Source organism: Panulirus ornatus, chromosome 15, assembly GCF_036320965.1.
Source record: "Panulirus ornatus isolate Po-2019 chromosome 15, ASM3632096v1, whole genome shotgun sequence".
Taxonomy (NCBI): Eukaryota; Metazoa; Arthropoda; class Malacostraca; order Decapoda; family Palinuridae; genus Panulirus; species Panulirus ornatus.
This window is the reverse complement of record NC_092238.1, coordinates 16,619,910-16,639,826: the sequence shown is the minus strand read 5'-3', so window position 1 is coordinate 16,639,826 and position 19,917 is coordinate 16,619,910. Positions and strand designations below refer to the sequence as shown.

Genomic DNA, 19,917 nt, shown 5'->3' with positions numbered 1-19,917 from the left:
CATGGAGAGAATGAGTGAGGAAAGATTGACCAAGAGGATATATGTGTCGGAGGTGGAGGGAACGAGGAGAAGTGGGAGACCAAATTGGAGGTGGAAAGATGGAGTGAAAAAGATTTTGAATGATTGGGGCCTGAACATGCAGGAGGGTGAAAAGAGGGCAAGGAATAGAGTGAATTGGATCTATGTGGTATACCGGGGTTGACGTGCTGTCAGTGGATTGAATCAGGGCATGTGAAGCGTCTGGGGAAAGCTGTGTAGGTATGTATATTTGCGTGTGTGGACGTATGTATATAAATGTGTATGGGGGGGGGTTGGGCCATTTCTTTCGTCTGTTTCCTTGCGCTACCTCGCAAACGCAGGAGACAGCGACAAAGCAAAAAAAAAAAAAGTTTGTTGAGAATTCCTGGGAAATTATATGGGAGGGTATTGATTGAGAGGATGAAGGCATGTACAGAGCTTCAGATTGGAGAGGAGCAGTGTGGATTTCAGAAGTGGTAGAGATGTGTGGATTAGGTGTTTTCTTTGAAGAATGTATGTGAGAAGTACTTAGAAAAGCAGATGTATTTTTATGTAGGATTTTTGGAGCTGGAGAAGGCATATGATAGAGTTGATAGAGCTGCTCTGTAGAAGGTATTAAGAGTATATGGTGTGGGAGGTAAGTTTCTAGAAGCAGTGAAAAGTTTTTATCGAGAATGTAAGGCATGTGTACGAGTAGGAAGAGAGGAAAGTGATCGGTTCCCAGTGAATGTAAGTTTGCGGCGGGGGTGTTTGATGTGATAATGGCTGTTTAATTTATGATTGGGGTCGTTAGGGAGATGAATGCAAGTGTTTTGGAGAGGGGCAGGTGTGCAGTCTGTTGTGGATGAAAGGGCTTAGGAAGTGAGTCAGTTGTTGTTTGCTGATGATTCAGTGCTGGTGGCTCATTTGGGTAAGTAACTGCAGAAGCTGGTGACTGAGTTTGGTAAAGTGTGTGAAAGAAGAAAGCTGAGAGTAAATGTGAAAAAGAGCAAGGTTATTCGGTTCAGTAGGATTGTGGGACAAGACAGTTGGGATTGAAGTTTGAGTGGAGAAAAACTGGAGGAAGTGAAGTGTTTTAGATATCTGGGAGTGGATTTGGCAGCAGATGGAACCATGGAAACAGAAGTGAGTCACAGGGTGGAGGAGGGGCAAAGGTTCTGGGAATGTTGAAGAATGTGTAGAAGGCGAGAATGTTATCTCGTAGAGCAAAAATGGGTATGTTTGAAGGAATAGTGGTTCGAACAATGTTATATGGTTGTGAGGCATGGACTATAGATAGGGTTGTGTGGATGAGGGTGGATGTGTTGGAAGTGAGATGTTTGAGGACAATATTTGGTGTGAGATGCTTTGATCGAGTAAGTAATGAAAAGGTAAGAGAGATGTGTGGTAATGAAAAGAGTGTGGTTGAGAGAGCAGAAGAGGGTGTATTGAAATGGTTTGGTCACATGGAGAGAATGAACGAGGAAAGATTGACAAAGAGGATATATGTGACAGAGGTGGAGGGAATGAGGATTGGGAGGCCAAATTGGAGGTGGAAGGATGGATTGAAAAAGATTTTGAATGATTGGGGCTTGAACATACAGGAGGGTGAAAGGTGTGCATGGAATAGAGTGAATTGCAATGATGTGGTATACCGGGTTCGACCTGCTGTCAATGGATCGAACCAGGGCATGTGAAGCATCTGAGGTAAACGATGGAAAATTTTGTGGGACCTGGATGTGGAAAGGAAGCTGTGGTTTTGGTGCATTACACATGACACAGTTGAGACTGAGTGTGAACGAATGTGGCCTTTGTTGTCTTTTCCTATCTCTACCGCCTGTGCATGTAGGGGGAGGGGGGATGTCATTTCATGTGTGGCGGCGGGAATAGATGACAACAGCATGTACGAATATGTACATGTGTGTATATGTATATGTCTGTGTGTGTATATTTATGTATATATTGAAATACATATGTATGTATATGTGCGTGTGTGGGTGTTTATGTATATGCATGTGTATGTGGGTGGGTTGGGCCATTCTATCGTCTATTTCCTTGTGCCACCTCGCTGATGCGGTAGACAGCGTCAAAGTATGATAAAAAAGAAATACATTCGATTGTCCAAGACAATCCTATGTTTACCAAATGGTGTCCTAGCTACGTCTCTTTGTTGTATATCAACTGACTGTTATATTCCTCTTGTGTCTCCCCTGATAATGTGATTATTACACAAAAGTGCACTTGGGAGCTTATCGTGTTTCATTTTCCTCATGGACTTGAAGGAATATACTTGATCACGAGCAAAATTGTGATCCTTTCCAATATAAACACATGTACATATTTATACATGCTACCTTCATCCATTCCCACCACCACCCTGCTACACATGAAATGGCACCCCCTTCCCCCCATGTGGGTGCGAGGTAGCGCTGAGAAAAGAAAACAAAGGCCATGTTCATTCGCACAAAATCTCTAGCTTTCATGTGTAATGCACCGAAACCACAGCTCTCTTTCCACAACCTAATAACCTTACTCTTATTTGCATTTGGGAAGGAGACTTGTGTGAGGAAGTACCAGGAGAGACTGAGTACAGAATGGAAAAGGGTGAGAACAAATGATGTAAGGAGAGTGGGGGAGGAATGGGATGTATTTAGGGAAGCAGTGATGGCTTGTGCAAAGGATGCTTGTGGCATGAGAAGCATGGGAGGTGGGCAGATTAGAAAGGGTAGTGAGTGGTGGGATGAAGAACTAAGATTATTAGTGAAAGAGAAGAGAGGCATTTGGACAATTTTTTGCAGGGAAATAATGCAGATGAGTGGGAGATGTATAAAAGAGTTAGGCAGGAGGTCAAGAGAAAGGTGCAAGAGGCAAAAAAGAGGGCAAATGAGAGTTAGGGTGAGAGAGTATCATTAGATTTTAGGGAGAATAAAAAGATGTTTTGGAGGGAGGTAAATAAAGTGCGTAAGACAAGGGAACAAATGGGAACCTCAGTGAAGTGAGCTAATGGGGAGGTGATAACAAGTAGTGGTGATGTGAGGAGATGGAGTGAGCGTTTTGAAGGTTTGTTGAATGTGTTTGATGATAGAGTGGCAGATATAGGGTGTTTCGGTCGAGGTGGTGTGCAAAGTTAGAGGGTCAGGGAGAATGGTGTGGTAAACAGAGAAGAGGTAATGAAAGCTTTGCGGAAGATGAAAGCTGGCAAGGCAGCGGGTTTGGATGGTATTGCAGTGGAATTTATTAAAGAAGCGGGTGACTGTGTTGTTGTTTGGTTGGTGAGGATATTCAATGTATGTATGGCTCATGGTGAAGTTCCTGAGGATTGGCGGAATGCATGTAGAGTGCCATTGTACAAAGGGAAAGGGGATAAAGGTGAGTGTTCAAAATACGGAGGTATAAGTTTGTTGAGTATTCCTGGGAAATTATATGGAAGGGTATTGATTGAAAGGGTGAAGGCATGTACAGTACATCAGATTTGAGAAGAGCAGTGTTTAGAAGTGGTAGAGGATGTGTGGAACAGGTGTTTGCTTTAAAGAATGTATATGAGAAATACTTGGAAAAACAAATAGATTTGTATGTAGCAGTTATGGATTTGGAGAAGATATATGATAGAGTTGATAGAGATGCTCTGTTGAAGGTTTTAAGAGTATATGGTGCGGGAGGCAAGTTGCTGGAAGCAGTGAAAAGTTTTTATCGAAGATGTAAGGCTTGTGTATGAGTAGGAAGAGAGGAAAGTGATTGGTTCTCAGTGAATGTTGGTTTGCAGTAGGGATGTGTGATGTCTCCATGGTTGTTTAATTTGTTTATGGATGGGGTTGTTAGGGAGGTGAATGGAAGAGTTTTGAAGAGAGGGACAAATATCTAGTCTGTTGTGGATAAGAGGGCTTGGGAAGTGAGTGAGTTGTTGTTTGCTGATGATACAGTGCTGATGGCTGATTTGGGTGAGAAACTGCAGAAGCTGGTGACAGCTTGGTAAAGTGTGTGAAAGACAAAACCTGAGAGTAAATGTGAATAAGAGCAAGGTTATTAGGTACAGTAGGGTTGAGGGACAGGTCAATATGGAGATAAGTTTGAATAGAGAAAATTTTGAAGTGAAGTGTTTTAGATATCTGGGAGTGGATTTGGCAGTGGATGGAACTATGGAAGCGGAGGTGAGGCACAGGATGGGGAGGGGGTGAAAATTTTCGGAGTGTTGAAAAATACATGGAAGGTGAGAACATTATCTCGGAAAGCAAAAATGGGTATGTTTGAAGGAATAGTGGTTCCAACAATGCTATATGGTTGCGAGGTGTGGGCTATAGATAGGGTTGTGTGGAGGAGGGTGAATGTGTTCGAAGTGAGATGTTTGAGGACAATATGTGGTGTGAGGTGGTTTGATCGAGTAAGTAATGAAAGGGTAAGAAAGATGTGTGGTAATAAAAAGATTGTGGTTGAGAGAGCAGAAGAGGGTGAATTGAAATGGTTTGGTCACATAGAGTGAATGAATGAGGAAAGATTGACAAAGAGGATATATGTGTCAGAGGTGGAGGGAACGAGGAGAAGTGGGAGACCAAATTTGAGGTGGAAAGATGGAGTGAAAAAGATTTTGAGCGATTGGGGCCTGAACATACAGGAGGGTGAAAGGCATGGAAGGAACAGAGTGAATTGGAATGATGTGGTATACTGGGGTCGACGTGCTGTCAATGGATCGAACCAGGGCAAGTGAAGCGACTGGAGTAAACCATGGAAAGTTCTCTGGGGCATGGATGTGGAAAAGGAGCTGTGGTTTTGGTGCATTACACATGACATCTAGAGACCGAGTGTGAACGAATGTGGCCTTTGTTGTCTTTTCCTAGCTCTGGGAGTGTTGAAGGTTGTGTGTAGGGCAAGAACATTATCGCTGAGAGCAAAAATGGGGATGTGTGAAGTAGTGGGTCCAACAATGTTATATAGTCGCTAGGCATAGGCTATACATAGGGTTGCGCGGAGGAGGGTGAATGTGTTGGAAATGAAATGTTTGAGGACAATATGTGGTGTGAGGTGGTTTGATCGAGTAAGTAATGAAAGGGTAAGAGAGATATGTGTTAATAAAAAGTGTTTGGTTGAGAGAGCAGAAGGTGTATTGAAATGGTTTGGTCGCATGGAGAGAATGAGTGAGGAAAGAATTACAAAAAGGATATATATGTCAGAGGTGGAGGGAACAAGGAGAAGCAGGAGACCAATTCGGAGATTGAAGGATGGAGTGAAAAAAGATTTTTAGCAATCGGGGCCTGAACATACAGGAGAGTGAAAGGCATGGAAGGAACAGCGTGAGTTGGAATGATGTGGTATACTTGGGTCGACGTGCTGTCGATGGATTGAACTAGGGCAAGTGAAGCGACTGGAGTAAACCATGGAAAGTTTTTTTGGGCCTGGATGTGGAAAGGAGCTGTGGTTTTGGTGCATTACACATGATAGCTAGAGACTGAGTGTGAACGAATGTGGCTTTTGTTGTCTTTTCCTACCGCTACCTGGCGCACGCGCACGGGGGGGGGGGGGGGGGGGATAGGGGTTCCATTTCATGTGTGGAGGTGGCGACGAAAATGGATGAAGGCAGCAAGTAACGCGGGAGATGGCGATAAAGCAAAATAAATAAATAAATAAATAAATATATATGTATACATTGAGATGTATAGGTATGTATGTGTGCTTGTGTGGACGTGTATGTATATACATGTGTATATGGGTGGGTTAGGCCATTCTTTCATCTGTTTCCTTGCACTCCCTCGTTGATGCGGGAGACAATGATAAAGTATGATAATAAAGAAAATTTTTTTTATTTATTAATTATATATATATATATATATATATATATATATATATATATATATATATATATATATATATATATATATGTCGTAAAAGGCGACTAAAAGTGGAGGGGGGGTGGGGGCTGGAAATCGTCCCATATATATATAAAAACCTCCAACAGCCAGGATCGAACCCGGGAACCCTGTTGGAAGGTTTGTATGTTCTATGAAGGTGGGCGTTCGTGTGTGTGTGTATATATATATATATTTTTTTTTTTTCATACTATTCGCCATTTCCCGCGTTAGCGAGGTAGCTTTAGGAACAGAGGACTGAGCCTTTGAGGAAAATCCCCACTTGGCCCCCTTCTCTGTTCCTTCCTTTGGAAAATCAAAAATGAGAAGGGAGGATTTCCAGCCCCCCGCTCCCTTCCCTTTTAGTCGCCTTTTACGACACGCAGGGAATACGTGGGAAGTACTCTTTCTCCCCTATCCCTATATATATATATATATATATATATGTATATATATATGTCAGCGTCGCGTCGCCTCGCCGCAGTGTATCGAGACAGACTTCCCCAGAACTATTTAAAGGGGAGGTAAATGTTTATAGTTGTGTTACTGGAGTGATAGTTTTCATGCATGGTGTTTTGACAAGAAAATAGTGAAGTTGGAGAAAAATGTAGCTTAGACATTGAAGCTTATTGATTCAGTGGTGAAATTGATGAGAACTGCTATTGACGTTTGTGTGAATAAATTGTACATTTCCTTTTCCATAGCCAGAGGTTGAACCATTATGTGACGTTCATTTTTTTCATTCATTTCAAGCTAAAAGTTTGTTTTCTAAATTGTTTCTTACATTTTTCATATGTATATATATGTATGTGTGTGTGTGTGTGTATGTGCGTATGTGTGTGTATGTGTGTGTGTGTGTGTGTGTGTGTATATATATATGTATATTATCCCTGGGGATTGGGGTGAAAGAATACTTCCCACGTATTCCTCGCGTGTCGTAGAAAGCGACTAGAGGGGACGGGAGCGGGGGGCCGGAAATCCTCCCCTCCTTGTATTAACTTTCTAAAATGGGAAACAGAAGAAGGAGTCACGCGGGGAGTGCTCATCCTCCTCGAAGGCTCAGACTGGGGTGCCTAAATGTGTGTGGATGTAACCAAGATGTGAAAAAAGGAGAGATAGGTAGTATGTTTGAGGAAAGGAACCTGGATGTTTTGGCTCTGAGTGAAACGAAGCTCAAGGGTAAAGGGGAAGAGTGGTTTGGAAATGTCTGGGGAGTGAAGTCAGGAATTAGTGAGAGGACAAGAGCAAGGGAAGGAGTAGCAATACTCCTGAAACAGGAGTTGTGGGAGTATGTGATAGAATGTAAGAAAGTAAATTCTCGATTAATATGGGTAAAATTGAAAGTTGATGGAGAGAGGTGGGTGATTATTGGTGCATATGCACCTGGGCATGAGAAGAAAGATCATGAGAGGCAAGTGTTTTGGGAGCAGCTAAATGAGTGTGTTAGCGGTTTTGATGCACGAGACCGGGTTATAGTGATGGGTGATTTGAATGCAAAGGTGAGAAATGTGGCAGTTGAGGGAATAATTGGTATGCATGGGGTGTTCAGTGTTGTAAATGGAAATGGTGAGGAGCTTGTAGATTTATGTGCTGAAAAAGGACTCATGATTGGGAATACCTGGTTTAAAAAGCGAGATATACATAAGTATACTTATGTAAGTAGGAGAGATGGCCAGAGAGCGTTATTGGATTACGTGTTAATTGACAGGTGTGCGAAAGAGAGACTTTTGGATGTCAATGTGCTGAGAGGTGCAACTGGAGGGGTGTCTGATCATTATCTTGTGGAGGCTAAGGTGAAGATTAGTATGGGTTTTCAGAAAAGAAGAGTGAATGTTGGGGTGAAGAAGGTGGTGAGAGTAAGTGAGCTTGGGAAGGAGACCTGTGTGAGGAAGTATCAGGAGAGACTGTGTACAGAATGGAAAAAGGTGAGAACAATGGAAGTAAGGGGAGTGGGGGAGGAATGGGATGTATTTAGGGAATCAGTGATGGATTGCGCAAAAGATGCTTGTGGCATGAGAAGAGTGGGAGGTGGGCTGTTTAGAAAGGGTAGTGAGTGGTGGGATGAAGAAGTAAGAGTATTAGTGAAAGAGAAGAGAGAGGCATTTGGACGATTTTTGCAGGGAAAAAATGCAATTGAGTGGGAGAAGTATAAAAGAAAGAGACAGGAGGTCAAGAGAAAGGTGCAAGAGGTGAAAAAAAGGGCAAATGAGAGTTGGGGTGAGAGAGTATCATTAAATTTTAGGGAGAATAAAAAGATGTTCTGGAAGGAGGTAAATAGGGTGCGTAAGACAAGGGAGCAAATGGGAACTTCAGTGAAGGGCGTAAATGGGGAGGTGATAACAAGTAGTGGTGGTGTGAGAAGGAGATGGAATGAGTATTTTGAAGGTTTGTTGAATGTGTCTGATGACAGAGTGGCAGATATAGGGTGTTTGGGTCGAGGTGGTGTGCAAAGTGAGAGGGTTAGGGAAAATGATTTGGTAAACAGAGAAGAGGTAGTAAAAGCTTTGCGGAAGATGAAAGCCGGCAAGGCAGCAGGTTTGGATGGTATTGCAGTGGAATTTATTAAAAAAGGGGGTGACTGTATTGTTGACTGGTTGGTAAGGTTATTTAATGTATGTATGACTCATGGTGAGGTGCCTGAGGATTGGCGGAATGCGTGCATAGTGCCATTGTACAAAGGCAAAGGGGATAAGAGTGAGTGCTCAAATTACAGAGGTATAAGTTTGTTGAGTATTCCTGGTAAATTATATGGGAGGGTATTGATTGAGAGGGTGAAGGCATGTACAGAGCATCAGATTGGGGAAGAGCAGTGTGGTTTCAGAAGTGGTAGAGGATGTGTGGATCAGGTGTTTGCTTTGAAGAATGTATGTGAGAAATACTTAGAAAAGCAAATGGATTTGTATGTAGCATTTATGGATCTGGAGAAGGCATATGATAGAGTTGATAGAGATGCTCTGTAGAAGGTATTAAGAATATATGGTGTGGGAGTCAAGTTGTTAGAAGCAGTGAAAAGTTTTTATCGAGGATGTAAGGCATGTGTACGTGTAGGAAGAGAGGAAAGTGATTGGTTCTCAGTGAATGTAGGTTTGCGGCAGGGGTGTGTGATGTCTCCATGGTTGTTTAATTTGTTTATGGATGGGGTTGTTAGGGAGGTAAATGCAAGAGTTTTGGAAAGAGGGGCAAGTATGAAGTCTGTTGGGGATGAGAGAGCTTGGGAAGTGAGTCAGTTGTTGTTCGCTGATGATACAGCACTGGTGGCTGATTCATGTGAGAAACTGCAGAAGCTGGTGACTGAGTTTGGTAAAGTGTGTGGAAGAAGAAAGTTAAGAGTAAATGTGAATAAGAGCAAGGTAATTAGGTACAGTAGGGTTGAGGGTCAAGTCAATTGGGAGGTGAGTTTGAATGGAGAAAAACTGGAGTAAGTGAAGTGTTTTAGATATCTGGGAGTGGATCTGGCAGCGGATGGAACCATGGAAGCGGAAGTGGATCATAGGGTGGGGGAGGGGGCGAAAATTCTGGGGGCCTTGAAGAATGTGTGGAAGTCGAGAACATTATCTTGGAAAGCAAAAATGGGTATGTTTGAAGGAATAGTGGTTCCAACAATGTTGTATGGTTGCGAGGCGTGGGCTATGGATAGAGTTGTGCGCAGGAGGATGGATGTGCTGGAAATGAGATGTTTGAGGACAATGTGTGGTGTGAGGTGGTTTGATCGAGTAAGTAACGTAAGGGTAAGAGAGATGTGTGGAAATAAAAAGAGCGTGGTTGAGAGAGCAGAAGAGGGTGTTTTGAAGTGGTTTGGGCACATGGAGAGGATGAGTGAGGAAAGATTGACCAAGAGGATATATGTGTCTGAGGTGGAGGGAGCAAGGAGAAGAGGGAGACCAAATTGGAGGTGGAAAGATGGAGTGAAAAAGATTTTGTGTGATCGGGGCCTGAACATGCAGGAGGGTGAAAGGAGGGCAAGGAATAGAGTGAATTGGAGCGATGTGGTATACCGGGGTTGACGTGCTGTCAGTGGATTGAATCAAGGCATGTGAAGCGTCTGGGGTAAACCATGGAAAGCTGTGTAGGTATGTATATTTGCGTGTGTGGACGTATGTATATACATGTGTATGGGGGGGGTTGGGCCATTTCTTTCGTCTGTTTCCTTGCGCTACCTCGCAAACGCGGGAGACAGCGACAAAGTATAAGAAAAAAAAAAAAAAAATATATATATATCCCTGGGGATAGGGTAAAAGAATGCTTCCCACGTATTCCCTGCGTGTCGTAGAAGGCGACTAAGAGGGGAGGGAGCGGGTGGCTGGAAATCCTCCCCTCTCTTTTTTTTTTTTTTTAATTTTCCAAAAGAAGGAACAGAGAAGGGGGCCAGGTGAGGATATTCCCTCTAAGGCCCAGTCCTCTGTTCATAGCGCTACCTCGCTAATGCGGGAAATGGCGAATAGTACGAAAGAAAAAGAAAATATATATATATATATTTTTTTTTTTTTTTATACTTTGTCGCTGTCTCCCGCGTTTGCGAGGTAGCGCAAGGAAACAGACGAAAGAAATGGCCCAACCCCCCCCCCATACACATGTATATACATACGTCCACACATGCAAATATACATACCTACACAGCTTTCCATGGTTTACCCCAGACGCTTCACATGCCTTGATTCAATCCACTGACAGCACGTCAGCCCCGGTATACCACATCGCTCCAATTCACTCTATTCCTTGCCCTCCTTTCACCCTCCTGCATGTTCAGGCCCCGATCACACAAAATCTTTTTCACTTCATCTTTCCACCTCCAATTTGGTCTCCCTCTTCTCCTTGTTCCCTCCACCTCCGACACATATATCCTCTTGGTCAATCTTTCCTCACTCATCCTCTCCATGTGCCCAAACCACTTCAAAACACCCTCTTCTGCTCTCTCAACCACGCTCTTTTTATTTCCACACATCTCTCTTACCCTTACGTTACTCACTCGATCAAACCACCTCACACCACACATTGTCCTCAAACATCTCATTTCCAGCACATCCATCCTCCTGCGCACAACTCTATCCATAGCCCACGCCTCGCAACCATACAACATTGTTGGAACCACTATTTCTTCAAACATACCCATTTTTGCTTTCCGAGATAATGTTCTCGACTTCCACACATTCTTCAAGGCTCCCAGAATTTTCGTCCCCTCCCCCACCCTATGATGCACTTCCGCTTCCATGGTTCCATCCGCTGCCAGATCCACTCCCAGATATCTAAAACACTTCACTTCCTCCAGTTTTTCTCCATTCAAACTCACCTCCCAATTGACTTGACCCTCAACCCTACTGTACCTAATAACCTTGCTCTTATTCACATTTACTCTTAACTTTCTTCTTCCACACACTTTACCAAACTCAGTCACCAGCTTCTGCAATTTCTCACATGAATCAGCCACCAGCACTGTGTCATCAGCGAACAACAACTGACTCACTTCCCAAGCTCTCTCATCCCCAACAGACTTCATACTTCATATATATACTTCATACTTCATATATATATATATATATATATATATATATATATATATATATATATTTTTTTTTTTTTTCTTTTTTTGCTGTCTCCCGCGTTTGCGAGGTAGCGCAAGGAAACAGACGAAAGAAATGGCCCAACCCACCCCCATACACATGCCTTGATTCAATCCACTGACAGCACGTCAACCCCGGTATACCACATAGCTCCAATTCACTCTATTCTTTGCCCTCCTTTCACCCTCCTGCATGTTCAGGCCCCGATCACACAAAATCTTTTTCACTCCATCTTTCCACCTCCAATTTGGTCTCCCTCTTCTCCTCGTTCCCTCCACCTCCGACACATATATCCTCTTGGTCAATCTTTCCTCACTCATTCTCTCCATGTGACCAAACCATTTCAAAACACCCTCTTCTGCTCTCTCAACCACGCTCTTTTTATTTCCACACATCTCTCTTACCCTTACGTTACTTACTCGATCAAACCACCTCACACCACACATTGTCCTCAAACATCTCATTTCCAGCACATCCATCCTCCTGCGCACAACTCTATCCATAGTCCACGCCTCGCAACCATACAACATTGTTGGAACCACTATTCCTTCAAACATACCCATTTTTGCTTTCCGAGATAATGTTCTCGACTTCCACACATTCTTCAAGGCTCCCAGAATTTTCGCCCCCTCCCCCACCCTATGATCCACTTCCGCTTCCATGGTTCCATCCGCTGCCAGATCCACTCCCAGATATCTAAAACACCTCACTTCCTCCAGTTTTTCTCCATTCAAACTCACCTCTCAATTGAATTATATATATATATATATATATATATATATATATATATGGTATTGCAGTGGAATTTATTAAAAAGGGGGGTGACTGTATTGTTGACTGGTTGGTAAGGTTATTTAATGTTTGTATGACTCATGGTGAGGTGCCTGAGGATTGGCGGAATGCGTACATAGTGCCATTGTACAAAGGCAAAGGGGGATAAGAGTGAGTGCTCAAATTACAGAGGTATAAGTTTGTTGAGTATTCCTGGTAAATTATATGGGAGGGTATTGATTGAGAGGGTGAAGGCATGTACAGAGCATCAGATTGGGGAAGAGCAGTGCGGTTTCAGAAGTGGTAGAGGATGTGTGGATCAGGTGTTTGCTTTGAAGAATGTATGTGAGAAATACTTAGAAAAACAAATGGATTTGTATGTAGCATTTATGGATCTGGAGAAGGCATATGATAGAGTTGATAGAGATGCTCTGTGGAAGGTATTAAGAATATATGGTGTGGGAGGCAAGTTGTTAGAAGCAGTGAAAAGTTTTTATCGAGGATGTAAGGCATGTGTACGTGTAGGAAGAGAGGAAAGTGATTGGTTCTCAGTGAATGTAGGTTTGCGGCAGGGGTGTGTGATGTCTCCATGGTTGTTTAATTTGTTTATGGATGGGGTTGTTAGGGAGGTAAATGCAAGAGTCCTGGAAAGAGGGGCAAGTATGAAGTCTGTTGGGGATGAGAGAGCTTGGGAAGTGAGTCAGTTGTTGTTCGCTGATGATACAGCGCTGGTGGCTGATTCATGTGAGAAACTGCAGAAGCTGGTGACTGAGTTTGGTAAAGTGTGTGGAAGAAGAAAGTTAAGAGTAAATGTGAATAAGAGCAAGGTTATTAGGTACAGTAGGGGTGAGGGTCAAGTCAATTGGGAGGTGAGTTTGAATGGAGAAAAACTGGAGGAAGTGAAGTGTTTTAGATATCTGGGAGTGGATCTGGCAGCGGATGGAACCATGGAAGCGGAAGTGGATCATAGGGTGGGGGAGGGGGCGAAAATTTTGGGAGCCTTGAAAAATGTGTGGAAGTCGAAAACATTATCTCGGAAAGCAAAAATGGGTATGTTTGAAGGAATAGTGGTTCCAACAATGTTGTATGGTTGCGAGGCGTGGGCTATGGATAGAGATGTGCGCAGGAGGATGGATGTGCTGGAAATGAGATGTTTGAGGACAATGTGTGGTGTGAGGTGGTTTGATCGAGTAAGTAACGTAAGGGTAAGAGAGATGTGTGGAAATAAAAAGAGCGTGGTTGAGAGAGCAGAAGAGGGTGTTTTGAAATGGTTTGGGCACATGGAGAGAATGAGTGAGGAAAGATTGACCAAGAGGATATATGTGTCGGAGGTGGAGGGAAGGAGGAGAAGAGGGAGACCAAATTGGAGGTGGAAAGATGGAGTGAAAAAGATTTTGTGTGATCGGGGCCTGAACATGCAGGAGGGTGAAAGGAGGGCAAGAAATAGAGTGAATTGGAGCGATGTGGTATACAGGGGTTGACGTGCTGTCAGTGGATTGAATCAAGGCATGTGAAGCGTCTGGGGTAAACCATGGAAGGCTGTGTAGGTATGTATATTTGCGTGTGTGGATGTATGTACATGTGTATGGGGGGGGGTTGGGCCATTTCTTTCGTCTGTTTCCTTGCGCTACCTCGCAAACGCGGGAGACAGCGACAAAGTAAAAAAAAAAAAAAAAAAAAAAAAAAAAAAAAAAAAATATATATATATATATATATATATATATATATATATATGTATACATTGAAATGTATAGGTATGTATATTCGTTTATGTGTATATACTTATGTGGTTGGGTTGGGCTATTCTTGTTTCCATGTGTTACCTCACAGACGCGGGAGACAGCAACTATGTATAATGAAATATAAATAATAAAGAAATATTTAGTTGATTTGTTAGGGCAAGGAATGAGAAAGTAGGAAAATTTATTTTGTGTAAAGGTTTATTTGGTTTACGTTGAGGGTATCATTTGATATCACAATTTTTGGGTTGTCCTTGTGTTGGTCTTTAGAAAGAAGCAGACACGTTAATTCATTGGAGATTCCTCCTCCCTTTGAACTAGACTTTCCATAACATTCAGGCTTTCAACATGACAGCATTAAATGATTGTTGAAAATTTTTATTCTTGAATATACCATTGTTCCAGTATCTCAGACTTTGACAGTTATTTGTCTTCTTTTGTCTCTTGGCTATGGTGAAAATTTAAGATATAGAAGTTGAGTATGAATGCACTTGTAGGGCAGTGTATTTAAAGAGCAATTAACTAAACAGCTCCCATTTAATGCCAGACATAATGAAAGTTTAATTCTAACGTGTATTTGACCAAAATTCTTGAAGGTATACAAGCCTGTTTGGTTAATGATTAGTATACAAAGAAGTTTGTACTGGAAGTTTTTGCTCATAACCATTCTTGCATGCTATTTAATTCCTTTACTTTTTTGCAGGCCAGTCAAAACAGTCATGTGCTGGTGGTTTTTGAGGTTGCTTTGGGCATACAGAAGTTGGTAACAAGGAGTTCCTTTGAGCTTTATCTACACTCTTGGAATATTGTCATAGAAATGCTGATCAATGCATTTAGGTCTACAAGTAAGAGACAACAGATATCTTTCTTTAAATCTTATTTAATCAAATTTTTATTGGAAATGAGATTTTAGTGAATAACTTTAAAGCCTTTGTTCATTTTGTTTTATTCATACACTATTATGATGTGAGGAGGGCTGATCGAATGAAAAATGGTAGGGTAAGATAAAAGGTTGGTAATAAGAAAAGTATGTATGAGAGAGCTGAAGAGTATGTGCTGAAATGGTTTGGACATAAAAAAGGATGAATGAGGGAAGGATGACATAAAAGGAGGAAACAGATGAGGAGGGAGGAAGATTGAGTGATTCTTTGAAGGCTTGGGGCCTGAACAGGAAGGTGCAAGGCATGCAAGGGATGGTGAATTGGAGCTGTGAGCTATAAATTGGTTGAACCAGAGCACAGAAAGCTGTTGGGAAATCATGGAAAGGTCTTTGAGGTGTGATTATGGACAGGGTGATCTGGTTTTGATGCATTATACATGACATTTTAAAAGTGGATGGGAGTTAGAGGCTATTTCTATGTCTGTTCCTGGAGCTACATCATAAATGCAGGAGTTTGTGGAAATTTATCACTGTGGTTTAGTTGGCATTACATGGGTATGTAAGTGAGGTGGAAGGAGAGAAGTAGGAATTTTGATTTATTTGAAATTTATGGAATTTCAGGAAAGGTGCAAAAATGAGTTTGCACTGGAAACAAACATTCTAAGCAATGAGACGGGCTATTTGACATGTTGATCCTTTAGAAGGTACATTGGTTTGTAGTAGTGAGCCTAGTTTACTTGATGCAGGCTGACTATGGAAGTAGTATGAATATAAACTCAGTTTTGTTAAAAGTTTATTAGGAATACAAAATACATTTATCTGTATCTCTGATGCCCATTCCCTCAGGGAACCTGCATCAAGGTGTGGCCATGGCAAAAGTGTGTCCACTTATCCCTGTCCTTACATGCTTCCCTCACATTCACCATTCCATGCATTGTTCCACCATTTCTCTCCCTGCAGTAATCTTCCACTCTGTTTTCCCAGGTTACAGTTGGCCCTATTCTCACATCTACTTCTTTCCACTTGTTGCATTCTCTTCATATGCCCAAACCATCAACCAGATATTATGTTTCACCCACTATACCATTTCACAATTCATTCCCTTTGCATTCCTTGCCATACCAAATCTCTTGTTCACATCCCTCATTTCTTTCTTCATTCCACGTGCTCCTCTCAGACAGCTTATTTCCACAGCCTGATTTCATTTCATGACCACTGGGACTCAATCCATGTTCATGTTTTAGCTGCATAGCTCAGGGTTGGGAATACTGTGCTGTCCCTTAATCATTTCTTCACTTCCATAATTACACTCGTTCCCTTCATTATCAAGGGACCAGTGACTCTTCTACCACGTACTGCTCTTTCCCTTATTTCTTACGTCATACCACCAAACTTACCCATGATGACTCCCAAATACTTAAATTCTCTCATTTTCCAGTATCCCCCACCCCCCCCATATCTATAAGACATTTAGTACACTTTCTTTTCTCACTCAGTAGGGCTTGGCAAAATCTGTACTTTCAATTTGTTTTCTGTCAGACACCATTACTTTACTTTTACTTGCATTTATCGTCAGTTGCTGATCTATACATGCATCATAAAACACACTTACAACCTTCTTCAACTCCTCTTCAGTCTTGACAAACTACACAGTATCAACAACAAACAAGCTTGCCACTAGCCACCATACCTCACCCCCACACTCCATCTCTAGACTCTCTTTCCCTAGTTTTGCTTTTCTCTTTCTTCTTACTCCATCCAAACTATGTATCTGGAAAAGCATTTGGTGCATGACCATATTTGTGTTCAAGTATAAAGAGATAGATAGTGGATGAATTTGTAGCATAACAGTACCTAAGCACAAATAACTGTGAAGGAATCCTAAATAAATGGTTTTATGAGCAAGGTCAAGTAAAAAAAGTATGCTGTGAAATTTTTACAAGGAACAGAGGCCCAAAATGAAGTTTTAGGAATGTTATAGTGTCTAAAAAGAATTGTCTGTCCCTCATATATTTTCAAAGGCAATACACAGCTGAGGTTCATTTGGGGGTACAAGCATATGATGCTCTTATGGCAAATTTATCTTGCATTTTATCACTGAGAATAGTGTTATTAATGATGTGAGCACAAGCAACCTGCTTCAATGTGCCTCGAGCTACTTTGCAGGCAGGATGCTCCTTCTTGATTCTTCCTGGCTGCAACTTTTTGGGAATTTTGATACTGGGCACTGTATTTCTTCCATCTTTGCTTCAAGATTGTTAGTTCTAACCTTTCTAAAGAGGAGAAAGACTGAATTCTTGCCTGGAAGCATGATTATTTAAGTACATGAGATTTCTAAGCACACTGGGTTATCAGAATGCACAATCGGATGGCTACTTCCTGCAGCAGCTTATCATTGCCTTTCCTTGCTCAGATAAAGACCCTATGGACCCAAAACATGTACCTAGAATACTTCAGGAACCTTGCCAATTCCATGCTTAGACATCTGCAGCTGGTAATAAAGGCCAAAGGAAAGATGACAACATATTAAAATGTAAGTGTGACATTGCCTTTGAAAACGTATAGGGAGGCTGACAAGGTTTTTGCAGATACTGTAAGGCAGAAGTTGAGTTAACCAAGGCAGTCAGGTGGAAGGCCAAATGTGACCTAGAAAGACATGAACAAAATTCCATAAGTTATCTTCTAAATGTGAAGACCCTGTTCCAGGTATTGAAATCTGCTACTTTCGTGGAACCTTCACAAAATTTTATGTCAGAGAAGGAGACGAGAGCTTATGGAAAATAGTTAAAGGTCATAAGCTTCAGGCAGTATTGAGATTAATCCTGTTGTTCTGAAGGTATGTGCTTTTGCTTCTTCCTTACTCATGTGAAACATTTTGAATGAATCTCTGGAATGGGACGTGTTCCTGATTTTAAGAAGTGGGCAGATGAAGTAGACATGTATTAGAGAATGTGTTCAGAACCTCTTGAATACTATCCTGTCAGTTATAGATCACTGATCTGCAGATTGGAGAGACTGACCAGAGACCAGCTAACTGTGCTCACCAAAATATTCAGCTTGCTAAGCTATAGCATGTATTTAGGTAAAATGTTTTGCTTTGCACAGCTGTTAGAACATTTTAAGGAATTAGAAGCTGTAAAATGTTTTGCTTTGCACAGCTGTTAGAACATTTTAAGGAATTAGAAGCTGTCACAGACGAAAAGAAGAGTGTAGGTGTTATTTACTTCAGTTACAAACAGTGATTTATCATGATCCCGCAAAAGGGACTACAAGGTAGACATCATTCCAAATTTCTAAGAACTGAACAGTGTCCATTTAACTATTTTTTTTTTATTTCATTATAGTCACCAGTCTCCTCAGTGTGCCCAGGTTGAGTCCCAAGCCCAAACATTTTCTAACATTCTGTATTTTTTGTGACCCTGATGTAATTTTGAGATGGTATTTGTATGTAACGTAAATGCTAGTTATATATTTTTGAAAAAAGTAACTGAAGTGGATGGGAGTGGAGCCTGGAAACCCTCCCTTCCTTGCATTTTGATTTCTAGAAGTTTGAACATAAGGAGGAACCAAGGAAGGAATACTTATCTCCCTTGAAAGCTCAGGCTAGGATGTCTAAATGTGTGTGGATGTAACCAAGATGAGAAGGGAGAAATAGGTAGTATGTTTGAGGAGAGAAATGGTTTGGATGATGTTTCTTGGGGTAAAGTCATGAGTTAGTGTGAAGGTAAGAGCTAAGGAAAGGGTAGAACTGCTGCTGAAGGAGTTGTGGGAGTGTATGAAAGAGTGTAAGGAAGCGAGTCTTAGACTGACGTCCATAAGGTGAGAGTGGATTACGAGAGTTGGGTGGTTATTAGTGGTTATGCACCTGGAAATGAGAGGACTAAGAAAGAGAGATGAGTGTTTTGGATGGAGCGGAGTGAGGTTGACAGCATTTTTGATGCAGGGCATCAGTATTAGAGATGGGCGATGTGAATGTTGGGGTATGATTAGGGCATGGGGTACCCAGTATAGTGAATGAAAATGGTGAAGAGCTTGTAGATCTGTGTGCTGAAAATGGACTGGTGATTTGGAATACCTGGTTTAGAAAAGGGACATGCATAATTATACCTGGGTGTCAGTAGAAATGATGGAAAGTGGACATAATTGGATTATGTATCGATTGTTAGGCATGCAGAGGTGACTTTTAGATGTGAATGTGCTGAGAGGGGCAGCTGGTGAGATTCTTGACCCTTGCTTGATGAAGGCAAGGATGAAGTTTTTTGAGGATTGTCAATGAAATGATATGAGTGAGAAGAGGGTAATGAAAATGGGTGGATTTGGGTAATATGTCTTTATTGTCAAATTGTATACATAATGCAAAATGAAATACTTTATGGCTAGAAGCTCAGTTCAAGGTTAAAAAGTATAATGATAAAATAGAAATAAAATATCACAAAGTACCACATCACATAATCATCTATTGCACTCAGAAGCTATATCACAGTGGAGTTACAGCATCTTTAGATGGTTATAGTTGAATGCATTTTGGTACAAATTATTTCCTGAATCTATTGATGCTCTGTATTGGCAGAGATGATCATCTTCCTGACCTTAAAAATACATGGTACTGGTTTAGAGGATGGGCTGCATCTTGCATGATCTCCACTTGCTTCATTGCACTTTCCTGATGCAACATATTTAATGTTTTATGCATCCAGTTTCATAGCTTTCTTAACAATTTTCTCAAGTTTATTTTTATCTATCCTGTTTAGTTTGCCATACCAGGTGGTAAGTGAAAATCATAGAATTGATTCTACTGTTGACCTATAAAAAAGATTAATTATTGCATTGTCTATATGTAGACTATTTAAGATATGTACAAAGTAAATGGATTTGTATGTAGCATTTATGGATCTGGAGAAGGCATATGATAGAGTTGATAGAGACGCTCTGTGGAAGGTATTAAGAATATATGGTGTGGGAGGCAAGTTGTTAGAAGCAGTGAAAAGTTTTTATCGAGGATGTAAGGCATGTGTACGTGTAGGAAGAGAGGAAAGTGATTGGTTCTCAGTGAATGTAGGTTTGCGGCAGGGGTGTGTGATGTCTCCATGGTTGTTTAATGTGTTTATGGATGGGGTTGTTAGGGAGGTGAATGC

At 41.5% G+C, this 19,917-nt stretch overlaps 1 protein-coding gene across 8 annotated transcripts in view; it reads left to right on the top strand.

The window, feature by feature from the left end:
- The window catches only part of LOC139753730 (tuberin-like), a 582,506-nt gene that overhangs the window by 7,949 nt on the left and 554,640 nt on the right, over positions 1 to 19,917 (top strand). For 7 of the 8 annotated variants that reach the window (XM_071670514.1, XM_071670517.1, XM_071670516.1 and 4 more), the window contains exon 3: positions 14,606 to 14,747. In XM_071670514.1, coding sequence (XP_071526615.1) covers positions 14,606 to 14,747 — 142 coding nt within the window. Of the gene's footprint in view, positions 1 to 14,605; positions 14,748 to 19,917 lie in introns of those variants that run through there. The other variant, XM_071670520.1, reaches the window with a different exon arrangement.